Source organism: Dendroctonus ponderosae, unplaced genomic scaffold, assembly GCF_020466585.1.
Source record: "Dendroctonus ponderosae isolate FM_Combo_2020 unplaced genomic scaffold, Dpon_F_20191213v2 Dpon_F_20191213_1, whole genome shotgun sequence".
Taxonomy (NCBI): domain Eukaryota; kingdom Metazoa; phylum Arthropoda; class Insecta; order Coleoptera; family Curculionidae; genus Dendroctonus; species Dendroctonus ponderosae.
This window is the reverse complement of record NW_026017110.1, coordinates 6,779,924-6,793,356: the sequence shown is the minus strand read 5'-3', so window position 1 is coordinate 6,793,356 and position 13,433 is coordinate 6,779,924. Positions and strand designations below refer to the sequence as shown.

Sequence of the window (13,433 nt, the reverse complement as noted above, 5' to 3'; positions counted from 1 at the left end):
GGAATCTGGAAGCCATTCAGAGTTAAAGTGTAACTTCGTAACAGAAGATGATGTTAAAGAGTGGCTTCAAGAGTACTCTGAAGAAACAAACACTAACTGGATTATAAGAAATGGTATGTATAATCCTCAACGGCGATAATTTAGTATTGATTACAAATTAATTATACATGCGCACTAAAAATATTATTATTTTAGATTAGTATACATATCAAAAATATTTTGTGTGCTAGCATTCTGAGAGAAGTAAAAAGAACAATAAAACTTAAAATAATTCCAATAAACTAACATACTGTTCTGCCAGTATAGACATTAAAGTTAAAAAATGTAATACTAGCACAAAAAAGAACGACATTTTTTTGAAAAATTAAGTACCTTTACAAGGAGTTGTTAAAATGAAAATAATGTAAACAGTTGTGGATCACTTAAATTATTGCGATTAGATGACAAAACTAAGAGGCAATTTGAAAGCTACTTTGTAGATGGCTTAGGAATTAGTGAAAGTATAAAGCGACTTCAAAATACTTTACTTTTAAACACTTCCATTGATTTGCCAGAGATAGCAGGAAATTCCCGATTAAATCCCACGTACAATAAGGTAAAAAATATTTACAAGTATTGGCCGGAAGCAAATTATTATTATTGACATTATGGTGGGTTCCGCCGTTCTTATTGCGTACTTGACGTCGCAGGGACAGCCAATCACAGGAGCCTATTTTCGTTCTATTCTGTAACGCTGAGGAAAGTACAATACGCAAACGGGACGAAATAAAAAAGAAAAGCTCTCAATTCAAACGGTCAGCTCAATTACAACTTTCTAAGTTTTTACGAATACAATTTTCGAGCACCAACTCGCTGCAGATAGAGTTTTAATAATTCATTATTACAGAATCCATGGAGTTACGGAAGTGCCTGTGACGATATTTTATAGAACGAAGTTTCGTCTATTAATGCTCAAAATTTCAGCCTAAACGCGATTTTATTAAGGTTTCTGCGAATTTTTCATCACCCGAGTGCAATTTTTAAGCACCAACTCGCTGCAGACAGTTTCAATAATTTATCCCTGTAGCAGTGGCGGTGCCAGCTTTATTTTGCGCTTGGGTGAAAGCCGTCGGAAATTTTTTCAAGATGGGCAGGAGACATTTATACTTTCAATTGTAAAAGAGTTGGATATACTATCTGTTTCATAAAATATTTTTTCTTTTTTGGCCAAATATAATGTAAAATAGTTTTTAGTTATTTTTATTTAACATACAAGCGTTGCAAAGATTCATTTTTAGTAAGCACTTATGACAATATGTTTTTGTCAAACGAGCTGAACAGAGTTTGACAATACCTTGAGTGTCCTAATATGAATTTACAATACAAATATCATACGAGATTTTATCTACTTTCGTAGAATAACGAAATAAATGTAACAAAGATACCTATACTTCACAACTGTGAACATTTTTTTAAACGTTATTATGTTGGAAACAAATTCTGAATGAAATTCGCTACAACATTAGTATTGTATATAATAAAACTATTATAAACAAATCAATTTTTTGAATTGAATAATTTCTTTTACTTAACGAAAGTATATTTAAAATATTTATATTAACGAATAACATTATAAACAGTTAATAACGTAGTGAACTAATTCAATAATGAAATAGTTATTCACGCAGAACATTAGAAGAGGCATTGCTCTGTTATTATGCTTAGCGGCAAACGATCTAGCTCTAAATCTATTTTTGCAATTTCTTTTTCAACAAACAAAATGCCCATCCATAGTCATAGTTGTTCTTCAATAATTTTTAATTATCTTTAAAGTGCTGAAAGTTCTTTCAAAACATGCATGCCATTGGTAATTGTTAGCTAAAGAAATAAACGTTCTAAGTTAAAAAAAATGGTGGTAGATGGATTAAATGTATTAAATCATGTTTTTAAACCCAGCTTTTGTTTTTGCAGCTCTTTTCCAGTTCTTGTAGCCTTCAGTAACAAAACTTAAACTGCTGGTTCCACCTTGTTTGAAGGAAGAAAAAAGAAAAAGGAAAACGTAATACAGCATCTTTGAGAATGCTGTACTTAGTCCAAAGATACATGATATAATAACTGGACTTAAAAGTTCGAAGATCACAACCATACTGTTTTTTAGGAAAACTTGCTAAGACTAGCTGTCTTGAAAGTTCATATAGCGATTGAGCCATATCAATGACTTATTTTTCCTCTATATGAAAATATCTGGCTCTTGCCCTAGCAGGAAACAAGTACCCATATTTAGATTAGAGAATAATTTATTAATATTAAATACTTAAAAACTTACTTTTCAATTCCCGAACAACTCGGAATGTCTCACGTTTACTATCATTATTGTCGAAGTTGATCTGATTTTTTTTAAATCGCAATTATTTATATCGCTATTAAAAGTGATTGGGCGAGACAAATTTTGTTTCTCCTCACCCACCCCTAGGGCCCCCAATGTCCTGCAGAATGTTAAGCTGTCTATTAATGTTAAGAACTTCGGTTTAGTCGCGATTTGATTAAATTTTCTGCGGATTTTTTAACACTCCAGTGAATTTTTAGAGCACCAACTCGCTGCAGAGACAGTTTCAATAATTTATTCCTGCAGAATCGATGAGGTAAGGAAAGTGTCTGTTACTGTATTCTATAGAACGCACAAATTCGCATACTTTTCTGCGAGTTTTAAAATATCGAATTGCCATTATTGAGCAACAACCCGCTGCAGACAGCGTTTCACTCAAAGATTCCGGCAGAAACATTTAAGTTAAGAAAGTGTCTATAACGGCATTATATAGAACGTACTTTCTTCTATTAATGCCGGAAAGTTTAGCTCAGTTGCAACTTTTTCGCACTTCTGGCCAATTTTTCAATATCGGAGTGCAATTTTCAAACTCGTTCAGACAGCGTTGCAGAAGCCGTTGACCTAAGAAAGTAGCAATGACGACATTTCAGTTCAATTTTTCTTGAAAATCGTTCGAAAAACGAATCGGAAAAATGTTGTCGAAATCAAGTTATGTATTCCGTCGCTCTTGATGATGCCACCAAAGAAGGCTTGATAAAATATAGTTGGCCGGAATGTGGTCATTCGGTTAACCAACTATTTGACAAAATATCGGTCTGTAAACGCTCAGAATTTCGCGAATAATTTGAGGAATAATGGGTAGAAAATGGAGGATGGCGCCCCAGCTTGCATTAAACGGGTAAGCTTTCTTATCTATAAATGCTTTAGTTTGAACTGAGTTTAGTTTTTCGAAACGCAACTGAAGTTTTATAGATTTTTTTGCTGACTTTCTGCTCTACTAAACACATTTTCTTTTTTTTTCAGGTGGTACAATGCAGTTTCTTCGGTAAGTTTGGCATTACTTTTCCTCTGGTTGCCATATAGATGTAGACCTTTTAGTCCCATATTTTTGACTTAATTAAGTATCTTATGATATTGTTGCCTTTGATATTTATTCGACGTGGAACGTGGAGGGAGTTTCTGGATTCTGTATTGGGTTTTTTCAAAATTTTTGTTTTGCTTTTTGGAAATTTAACTTAGTCAGACTTTGGGCATTAATTGGACGTTTTCTAGGGCAGACTGTTTTCATATAAATTTTTAGTTTGATTGCTACGTAAATGTCGTTTTCCTGTGAACTGCTCATTTAGTCTCGTGTACGGTATTTTGTATCAATTATAGGCGTTTTTCTGTTATTAATTACACTCGAAACTGAACGGTTTTTGAATTCTCAATGCGGGTTGCTCAGATTTACAAAATTCAACTTTTCTTGCTCCGTTTTCCTACATTAAATGGTCGGGTTTCTGTCACGTAAAATAAGGGTGTTCTGCTGCGAACCCACTTTTAATTATCGTTGAATCGTGTCAATTATTAGTATTTTCGTGCTGTAAATTTAATTTTTTTCCTGCTTTTAAAGTTAATAATACCCCAGAATCCAGACTAAAGTGAATTTTATTTATTATTTTCTGCTGGTCTAGCGAAAAGCGCCTTAAAAGGTTGCAAATGGTACTGGCCTTCCATTTAGATTTCGCGCTGTTTTTACAACTTTTACACTATAAATAATTTATTTCAAGACTATTCAGAGTTCTTCTAAATTTGAGTAACTAAATTGCGTCGAGTTTTTTGAGAAAAAATTGGGTTTTAGGGAATCTCAGCAACTGGATCCGGACGGAATTTTATTTTGTAGAAGGAGATGGCAACCAGGGTTATAGTTTTTCTTTGATACAATTCATGCTGCTTGCTTGTGCAGATTTACGAATTTTATGGAGTGACTTTCCGTTTCATTTATAGCGGATTTTTATAGCGGTTAGCGGTAGTTTCCTTATTTTCGCATTTCCTATTTTAGTCCGCCTATTTAGAAACAGAAAGTTCCCGAAGCGCTCTATCAAAAAGATTTTAGTGAAGGTTTTTATTTTTTTAATGGATTTTTATATGTAAGTGTAAAACTTCAAGCGCACTTAAAAAACTAGAAGAAAGAAAAGAAGCACGCCACCGAAAATGTTTGAAAGATTACTTCAATATTTTTAACCGTTTTCCCGACAGAACTTCTGAAACTTTGAGACCTCGTTAACGTTTGATTCTTTCTCTTCTAGCCTTTTTAAGATTACGAATTTCGTATAAATTCCATACGCATATAAATACGCTTTTAAACTTCGCCGATTATATCGGAAATTCACACTGTTTTGTCTATTAGTTTCCTTGCTATTATTAGCAAATATTTTAGCAATTATTGTTTCTGTCTCTTTAGAGGTTAGAAATTAATGATCCAACTAGCTATGGAGAAACAGTTCACGAAACGATCTATCGAATTATTGGATATCGGTTTCTGAGGTAGAAGCTTTTAAATGTTGAGGCCGTTATGTGAGGCCATTTTATAGAAGGAATTTCTGCCTTCTGCTGCTGAATATAGCACAATTTTCTGAGTTTTTTAATTTTTCAGTATCATCTCTGCAGCGGCTACTGCAAAGCACATGTTTGAACTTAGAAATGCGTATAAAACTGCAACTGTTGGGCAATAATCAATTATATTTCCAATCGTTCTTACACTATACACTGAAACAACTGCAATTCACAATAAAAAATGGATACTTCTACACGATAAGAGAACTGATTCAGTTTGGCTGCAAATAATAATTTAGGCAATTGGCAAATAAAGGCTGATACTCCTACTAGGAAATAAATATTTATTCTTATTCGCTGACTTTCACATTGACAAATAGGCGCAAGTTTACACCCAAGATTGCGAACAGCTCGACAGAATAAAACGGACACGTGACACCAAATTTTCATTTGCAGTTAGAAATTTAACACTCGATAGATTCTCTTATAACTAAAAGAGTGTCTCAATAAATAACATATTATTTTTAAACAGACAACAACGATTACGATAACGTTCTTATTAACATTTAATGCGATACGATTAGATCGCAGGAGACGCGTGCACATACAGGTAATCGCCATTATGATATATATGTGTATATAAGACACTTATACTTACCACATTACAAAAAAAATTAAAAAGATAAGGTAGTAAGAACTAGGATCAGCATATTTGTTATTTTACCATAATTCAGTGTCAGGACAAGGAATCGCTTTTTTCTGTTTAGCTAAATGATGTTCTTTCGCTTCTTTTGATGGTAACCAAATGGAAATTTATGTACACGCTCTTACGATGTTTGGTGGCTGTAACAAGTATGCTGTCGGAATTTTATATTAGATATTTAAGAAATTTAGTATCAAAATATTTCAACATTTCATTTGCTACCTAGGTAATTAAAATATATTTAAGTCTTGGAACACACATTTTGTTTTCGTGCTTCTTGCTCCTCTTTATCTAGTAATTTATCAATAACATCGAACACATACAGATTATATTACAGTTATGTATAAATACAAGAACCCTTAATATTACACAATTTATTCTGTTCAGGGCCCTCTGCCCTTATTAAACGATATTTTAGGAAATAAGGTCCGCTGTAACCTGCTGTATATCTTAGATTCATATACACAGTTTTTTTATTTATACTTTGACGATAATAATTGATGATTGGTTAATGAATGAGATTTTCCTTTATATTATGGTTATAATATTTATACCTCATTTGGCACTTTTAGATTTTTGCTTGCCAGAGCGACTTTAGATGGAAATACTTTACTTTTTGCATGCAGCACTGCAGCATCTACTACTACTTCAAATCACTCAAGCTGCTTGATATCGAGTTCTTGAGTCTTACTCACTTCCTTAATTGCAGTTTTTTCATTATTAGAAACTATCAAAAATCTAAACGGTCGAAAATGAGGCACGGGGCAATAAATAGAGCAAAAACACAGGGTGTTTCACGCAAATGCTGTGTTTTTGAGATACTGAGTGGTAGCAAATCTATTGAAAAAGTTATATCACAATTTTAAATAAATCATTTCTGTTATAGTAACCATACTAGTAGGTTTTGTTGCTGAAACACCCTGCATATATGCTAGATAATCATTGAGACTCCAGAAGCTTTTCCTAAATAAAACAAAACTTTTCGATATCGGTCAATTTTCCAGACGATCACATGAAACAGCCCCTTAACTTACGGGGGGTGGAAATAATAAAAATTGTGCGTTTTGACGAGATTTTTTTCTGTTAACTTTTCGAAAACATCCATAATTGTAACAAAAATTGAAAATTGATAATTTGTTTCCAGGTAATAGCGGTTATTAACCTTATTAGCAATGAATTAAAACATTGATTATTAATTATGTTTCCCCAATATGTGAAAGTCAAGTGAAAACTAGCCAAAGTTGGAACAATATCCAAACGAAGTGAGGAAACAAATCGTGCATAGAATGGTTTGAAATGTGCTTGAACAAGAGGAAACTAGTAACTCAGGTACAATTAATATCACAATATTTTTTCAATATCTATTGGGAAAACACATCGCTTATGATTGTCTCTTATTCTAAGTGCTGCAGTCGAATGACTCCCATTCAGAGAAACGAGAGTCCTGCTTCTGCAGCCTTTGAGTGCACTCTTTTATGTAGGAATCCTGTATTCTGTACATGCCGGAGTTGGCTTGGTACATTAGAGTTTCCAGTATTCTTTCGTTCTTTATCGCCTTTGATGGCAGCACAACCTAACAATAGAAATAAGTGCTTTTTATGTCTGAAATTGATCAGTTTGCCTTGTTGCATTCGATGAAAATGCCAATTAAAATGCACATTTCCCAAGAGTAAACTTTGCCATCAATCCATGGTTATTTAAATTAGCGACAATCGAATTTCCATTACCTTAATGAGTTCCTGAGGCGAAATTCTGTACAGTTTCAAGTCCCGAGCCAGCCGTTCCATAATGCACTTAAATTCTATCTTGGCATCCAATTTGCTAGACGTTTTTGTGCGGATTTTATGCCGCGCCCATGCAAGCATTGCTTCGAATTTTCTTATTTCCGGTATTTCTAGATTTCTATTAAAATATTGTCACTATTAGTCATTTTATAGTGAAATAAATGGGAACAATGAGAAGAATATGTTTGAATTAATGCAAAATATGGTTTTTGCTCTTTGAACAGTGTCAAAGAAAAAAAGATGTTAATGGAAACCAATTCAGTTATGGAAGAACACAAAGATAAAATGTAGCCGCTCTTTGCCCTTTAACGAAGATCAGTAATATTTCAAGAAAAACATGATGACAATGTGAAGGAAGAGCACACTAATAAATACTATTAAAGTCTCTACAAGTGAAAAAATAGCTGAAAACATAGCAAAGAAACAAGAGGAGCCAGTCGAAGAAACTTTCTTTTATACGGTATCAAGGCAAAAACATTCATAACGAAATTAACTATAAAAAGTTGAAAGCAAAAACGTTCAGTTTAATTGATTGATCAATGGCGTGTGTAATTGATGAGCTATTGGACATTTTTTCAAAGTTTTTGTTTTTTCCGTATTTATTCACACCCGAGTGCAATTTTTGAGCAACAAGTCGTGATAGACTGAGTTTGAGTAATTAATTTCTGCGGAAGCGATCGAGTCAAGAAAATTCCTGCAACTGAATTTTATAAAACGAACCTTTGCCTACTAAAGACGTAAACTTCAGTTCAATCACGACTTTGTCTGATTTTTTACGAATTTTTCAATGCCCTAGTGTAATTTTCGAGCAGCAATTTGTAGCAGACAGTTTCCATAATTTATACCTGCAGAAGAGGCCGAGCTCAAAATGTGTTCATTGTGGCTTCTCATCGAACGTTTTTTGCTTGCTACTAATGGTGTGTAAAGTTCAGCTCAATTGTAACTTTTCCTGAGACTTTACAAATTTTTTAACATATGAGAGCAATTTTCGCGCGACGACCACTATGTAAACTAAGTTTCATTAATTTATTTCTGCGGAACAAATCCTGTTAGGAAACTTTCTTTGGGAGCATTTTATAGCACGCACTTGATTATGCTATCGCTGTAAAGCAATGTTCAATCGCATAGTTTTTTGAGTTTTTTTGAACTTAGTATTATTTCACGAGTATTATTTCCTAGTGTCACTTTCAAGACAAAAGAACGATGCAAACTAAGTTCAAATAATTCATTTCTGTGGAATGAGTCTAGCTAGAAAATTTTATTTCAAGGGTTTTATAAAACGCACTTTACTCTGCTATCGCTGTAAATTAGAGTTCAATCTCAACATTTTGTGAGCTTGTACGATTTTTTTATTATTCAGGTACAACTTCGAGCGACAGTCATGGGGCAACCAAAGTTTCAATAATTTATTTCTGCGAAAGAACGCCCTTTAGTCTAGAGCTGCTCTTAAGTTTATCTCAATTGCAACTTTTTCTGAATTTTTGCGAATTTTTTAAGATCCGAGTGCAATTTTCGAGCTTCACTCGTGACCGAGTTTTAATAATATTGTCGTTATTAGTTTTTGGAAATAAATGAACGAGAACAATAGAACACATGAGAACGGAGAAGGAGTTGTTCCGCTCTTTAAACAGTGTAAAAGCTCAGCCAATTCAGAGAATAATAAAGGAGATAAAAGAAGAAAAAGAGCGGACCGTAAAAACTGGTAATAACTTGAAATAAAAAAGATACACTGAAAATAATAAAAAAAAACAGGAAAAGGCGATATCGAAGAATGTGTCCTTTAAACTGTGACAAGGAATATTCACGCAAAAGTTGATGACAGTGAAAACCCATTCAGTAACGTAATTAACTTTGAAAAGGTGAAACGCAGAAAAAACGAATAAAACAGCGAGAGTTTTGGTAGTGTGGCTTCACCCAATAAAGCAAATTCAAACAAAGGCAGAAAGTAAAAACAAAGAAGGAAAAAAGACAGAATAGAAGATTTTTTTGGCGAGAACAGATACTAAAGTTACTAGAAATCATACAAAGGATGCTGTAAATACAAAATACAAGTAACAAAGTCAGAGAACATTCAAAGGAAAATTAACGCCGGTGAAACAATTAAAGGTTGTAAGAAAAAGCAGATAAAAACAATGGGAAAGCTATTGAAAGACTAAAATAAACCAAAGTGAAACTTTCTATGCGAATAACCAAACGTTGACATTTCTGCTACAGGTTCAAAGAAAATAGGCCGAAAAGACGACACAATAAAGTAGGAAACAAACATGTTTCACATGAAAATATATCCAGAAAATTTGCACAGAACTTCCAGCATTCTCAATTACCTGCTTATAATCATCTGCACCATGGATTCGCTCAGATTGAGAAAATCGGGAATCTGGAACAGAGCGTAAGCTCTGGTCTCCACAAAAGCCAAAATCATGTTAACAAGTTCTGATGCCGATGTGTATCTCCAGTAGTAGTTTTCCAGAGAAGACAACATGCAGCAAACCTTGAAGGAATAAGGACTAAGACTCCAAGCAGAAAAACATGGGAAAATCGGCTTTCTTACCACTTCAATTCTGAGGAACTGCTTGGCATGATGGAAGCAGGCCTGCAGCAGATCGGGCAGATCGTAATGTTCTGCAGCACAAATCAGTCCAGGTATTGTTGAACATGTCAATGGACAAGACCCTGRAAGAGTAACAGGTAAARGATRTTGCAAGTGAATGAGCTGAGTGAGTGAACAAAGCTTGAATTTTGATTGAATAGAACATGAAACTCCTCACCTGTATGAAGATAATCGAGTAAAATYCKGAAAGTTTCGGAATCGAACTCAATGATGATGAACTCAGTCTGAGCCAGTTTGGCCCTGTCGACCTTCTGAACATCTGCGCAGACACTGAGCTTGGGCATCGGAAACTGCGTGGGGCCTTTCTCCTTCCCCTCTTTATCCTTGGTGTCTTTGTCTAGGGAAAACGCCCAATATTAGTCTCAGCTGCGACTTTGGACCTATGAAGACTCACTGGAGCAATCCTGGCTGCTTGCCCATTTCTTCTTATCATCTGCAGACAATTGCTGAGCGTTGTGCTTTCGTATCGATCTGCCCCATCCAGCTGTGATGGTTCCCAGGCGAGTAAACGCCCTTTTCACCATTGGGGAACTGGGCACGCTCTTCGGCCTGGGACTTTCCATGTCGGGAACTTGCAGGAAATTGCTGGACTTTGGCCTGGATTGCTGCGGACTGTGTAGCAGAGTGGGAGCGGGCCGTGCCAGAATTTCCGCCACTGGTACCTGAGGCGAACCAAACCTGCAACCGATTGGTTCTTAAAGTGCCTGGAGGTTGGAGGGTTGCACCAGTGCCCACCCTGTCTGGATCCCATAGAGCATTTCCTGGAACACCCGGCTGCGGACCCCTAGAATGGCTCGCACTCCCACCAGCTTCGTTTTCGGCTTACTTTGGCCGACCATGAAGGAAACGTCGAAGAGATGGGCGTTTGATTTTTCGTTAATGTCTGCAAAGAATCAGTTAGAATGCGAATGTGCGCGAAAAGGAAAAACGCACCGGAATTGATGAAGAACTTGGTGAAATCTTTTGCGATTTGGTCATAATCCTCAAACTGGTCGCGAACGCTATCCAGAAGCGGGGAGGATGGACGCATGTGGCCAATTGGTCTCCAGGAGCCTGGAAAGCACGACAGTTTTATTACAATCTCAGTTCAGTTCAAGCTTGCCTCAGTTTAAAAGATGACGATTTCGAAGGTACAAAATAAATAGATTTATTTTCGATAAATGTTTTCTTTCAAGACTGGCCTATTGGAGGTGAACAACCTGCTTTCATTTGAAGTATAAAGTGTGAGACACGCCACCTGCGGTTATTTGCACACGGTGAAAACGAGATAATATTTTTTGGCCCCTCTATATGGTGCTTTTAAACATTCTCTGGTATTCCTCAATATTGTTGGCTCAAAAAGTGTACGTGACAAGAATTTATTTGAGCAGCCTTTTTTGAGATATCTGGGTTTAAACAGTTAATTTCTTGGTTAATCAAAGTTAGCTAAAAATCAGGTACTTTTAGTTAGTTTGGGGTAGTTTGTGTCGGTTGCAATTTTCTATTGAAGAAAGTGAATGCTTTTTCCAAATGCTCAAAACTCCCCTCGTTTTATTGTCCATTTAGTTCATTTGTGTTCGGGTGGGTTTATTTGGGTTGCTTTCAGTTAGTTTGGGTTTGTTTGCATTTGCTTGTGTGCGTGTTGGTGAGTGAAAAGTAAGTATTGCAAGCCTAGACATTTAATCAACTGCTGGCCTTAACTCGTAAAGTGTAGCGTAAAAAGTAAGGTAAAGACGAGGGAGAATCGAAATTGAAGTTCAAATTAAAGTAGAACCTGGCTTAAAAAGTTATTTTGCTTCAACTTTGCGTTGAGTTCTAAAGACGGCGCTCTAGAATTTGCAGTTTTTGGGGGCCTGATGTTGCGCTATTTGAGAAATTCTGAAAAAGATGTTTTTTTTCCAAAATATGAGTTCTGTTTTAAGAGTAGTTTACTTTTGAACAGCCCGCTGTTCTTTAGACAATTACGACATGTTTTTCATTAAATTTTGTAATTTAATTAATAAATTACAAACGTGAATATTCATTGAAACATTATATTGCTGTCATTTTGCCCTACAACACTTATATTAATTGGACTGGTACAGTGGCGGCGCAAAAATTTACCGCCGCCCTTCGCCGAAGCAAGTTTTAACCCATTGGTTAATGAGTTATAACTCATGGCCGGTGGCGGAATTTTAACATCTAGCAAAAAAAAGCCATCAACATTTGCGCATATGAAACCACAAACAACAGTAAAACGGGAAAATCCGGAGATTTTAAAGACACTTAAAAAAAATTCAGAGCTATGAGGATGACGAGTTTTCCAAATATTGATTATATGCTTTTGCTTTCTCTGGTCGTTTTTTGAGAGAACCTAAAATTTGTCGAAAAAAAACAAGATAACTTTGTTTCGATTTGGTCCCAAATTCAAAGTTAAAACGGGTATTCTAAAAAGACGATAAAGAAGACCAAACTGTAAAGACGACGACTTTTCTTGTAGAATCCATCTTTTAACTTTTTTGTATAAAATACTTTCAGATTGCCAGTATTTTACAGTAACACGTTAGAAAAAACGCGCTGTTCTGCTTAGAAAGAGTTTTGGTTAGAAATATTGATCTAAAAGTGAAGAAATCAGAATTTATATACATTTTTTTTCAAGATAATCTTAGTTACTTTCGGTAAAAAACTGATTAAAATTATTTGGGTATTGGGCCAAATTCGTAAAGTTTCCTGCAAACCGATGAATGAGGCGAATTTTCTAGCAAAATTAATTTTGTAATTTTTCGCTGAAAAGACCCCATTTTTGTCAGAAAAGAAGAAAATAATTAGAAAATTATGTTTTTTGTGTTTTTTATTAAAAACTTTTAGTTTTGTGATCGGTTTTTGAGAAAATCTTAATGACTTTCGCGAAAAAACGGGAGAAATTTATTTTCGTGTTGATCCCGAATTTGAAGCTGAGAAAGATTTTGTAAGATTCCTACAAAGCTGTAGATTTATCTTGTAATTTTTCGCGTAAAGTACCTCCCGATCGTCAGTATTTTCAAGTGAAACTCTAAAAAATAGAGCGTTTTAGAGTGGAAAGTAAAGCAAAAAAAAACTAGTTAAAACTAAAAAAAGCATATTTTTTTAACAAGCTCTGCAGTCTTCAGAGGAATAAAGGTGACGAGTTTTCCAAACAATTTATTATCAACTTTCGCTGATTCTGTTCGTTTTTTGATAGAAAAYTATTTGGTTTGTTTTATTATATTTGGTACCATTGTTGACTGTACTGTACGTACTTTATGTTGTAGTATTTTATTTTGTTTTTTTACTCGTTTTGTCCATAAAATTTATGAATTTTTCCGTGGCAATAAAGCATATTTTGATTTGGTTTGATTTGATTCTTCTCTCAAATTCGAAGCTGGACAGGTGTTTTGATACTTTTTACAATGGGATGAAGGAGGCGATTAGTCTAATAATATTTATTTCATAATTTTTGCGGTCAGTATTTTTAAGGAAAACTAGAAAATAATGCGTGTTTTACGTGTGAGAGAATTG

The 13,433-nt window shown here is 34.8% G+C and overlaps 1 protein-coding gene and 1 long non-coding RNA gene across 2 annotated transcripts in view; one reads left to right on the top strand and one right to left on the bottom strand.

The window, feature by feature from the left end:
- The window catches only part of LOC125502663, a 3,053-nt gene extending 631 nt beyond the window's left edge, over positions 1–2,422 (top strand). The window contains exon 2 of the long non-coding RNA XR_007280430.1: positions 1,951–2,422. This is a non-coding gene — a long non-coding RNA (uncharacterized LOC125502663). The remainder of the gene's footprint in view (positions 1–1,950) is intronic.
- A 2,586-nt stretch (positions 2,423–5,008) lies between these two features.
- The window catches only part of LOC109533435, a 42,726-nt gene continuing 34,301 nt past the window's right edge, over positions 5,009–13,433 (bottom strand). Inside the window, exons 18-25 of the mRNA XM_048670261.1 lie at positions 10,872–10,991; positions 10,674–10,821; positions 10,333–10,616; positions 10,096–10,275; positions 9,879–10,000; positions 9,652–9,818; positions 7,271–7,445; positions 5,009–7,116 (exon numbers count right to left, since the gene is read on the bottom strand). Coding sequence (XP_048526218.1) covers positions 6,943–7,116; positions 7,271–7,445; positions 9,652–9,818; positions 9,879–10,000; positions 10,096–10,275; positions 10,333–10,616; positions 10,674–10,821; positions 10,872–10,991 — 1,370 coding nt within the window. The 3' untranslated portion in view covers positions 5,009–6,942. The remainder of the gene's footprint in view (positions 7,117–7,270; positions 7,446–9,651; positions 9,819–9,878; positions 10,001–10,095; positions 10,276–10,332; positions 10,617–10,673; positions 10,822–10,871; positions 10,992–13,433) is intronic.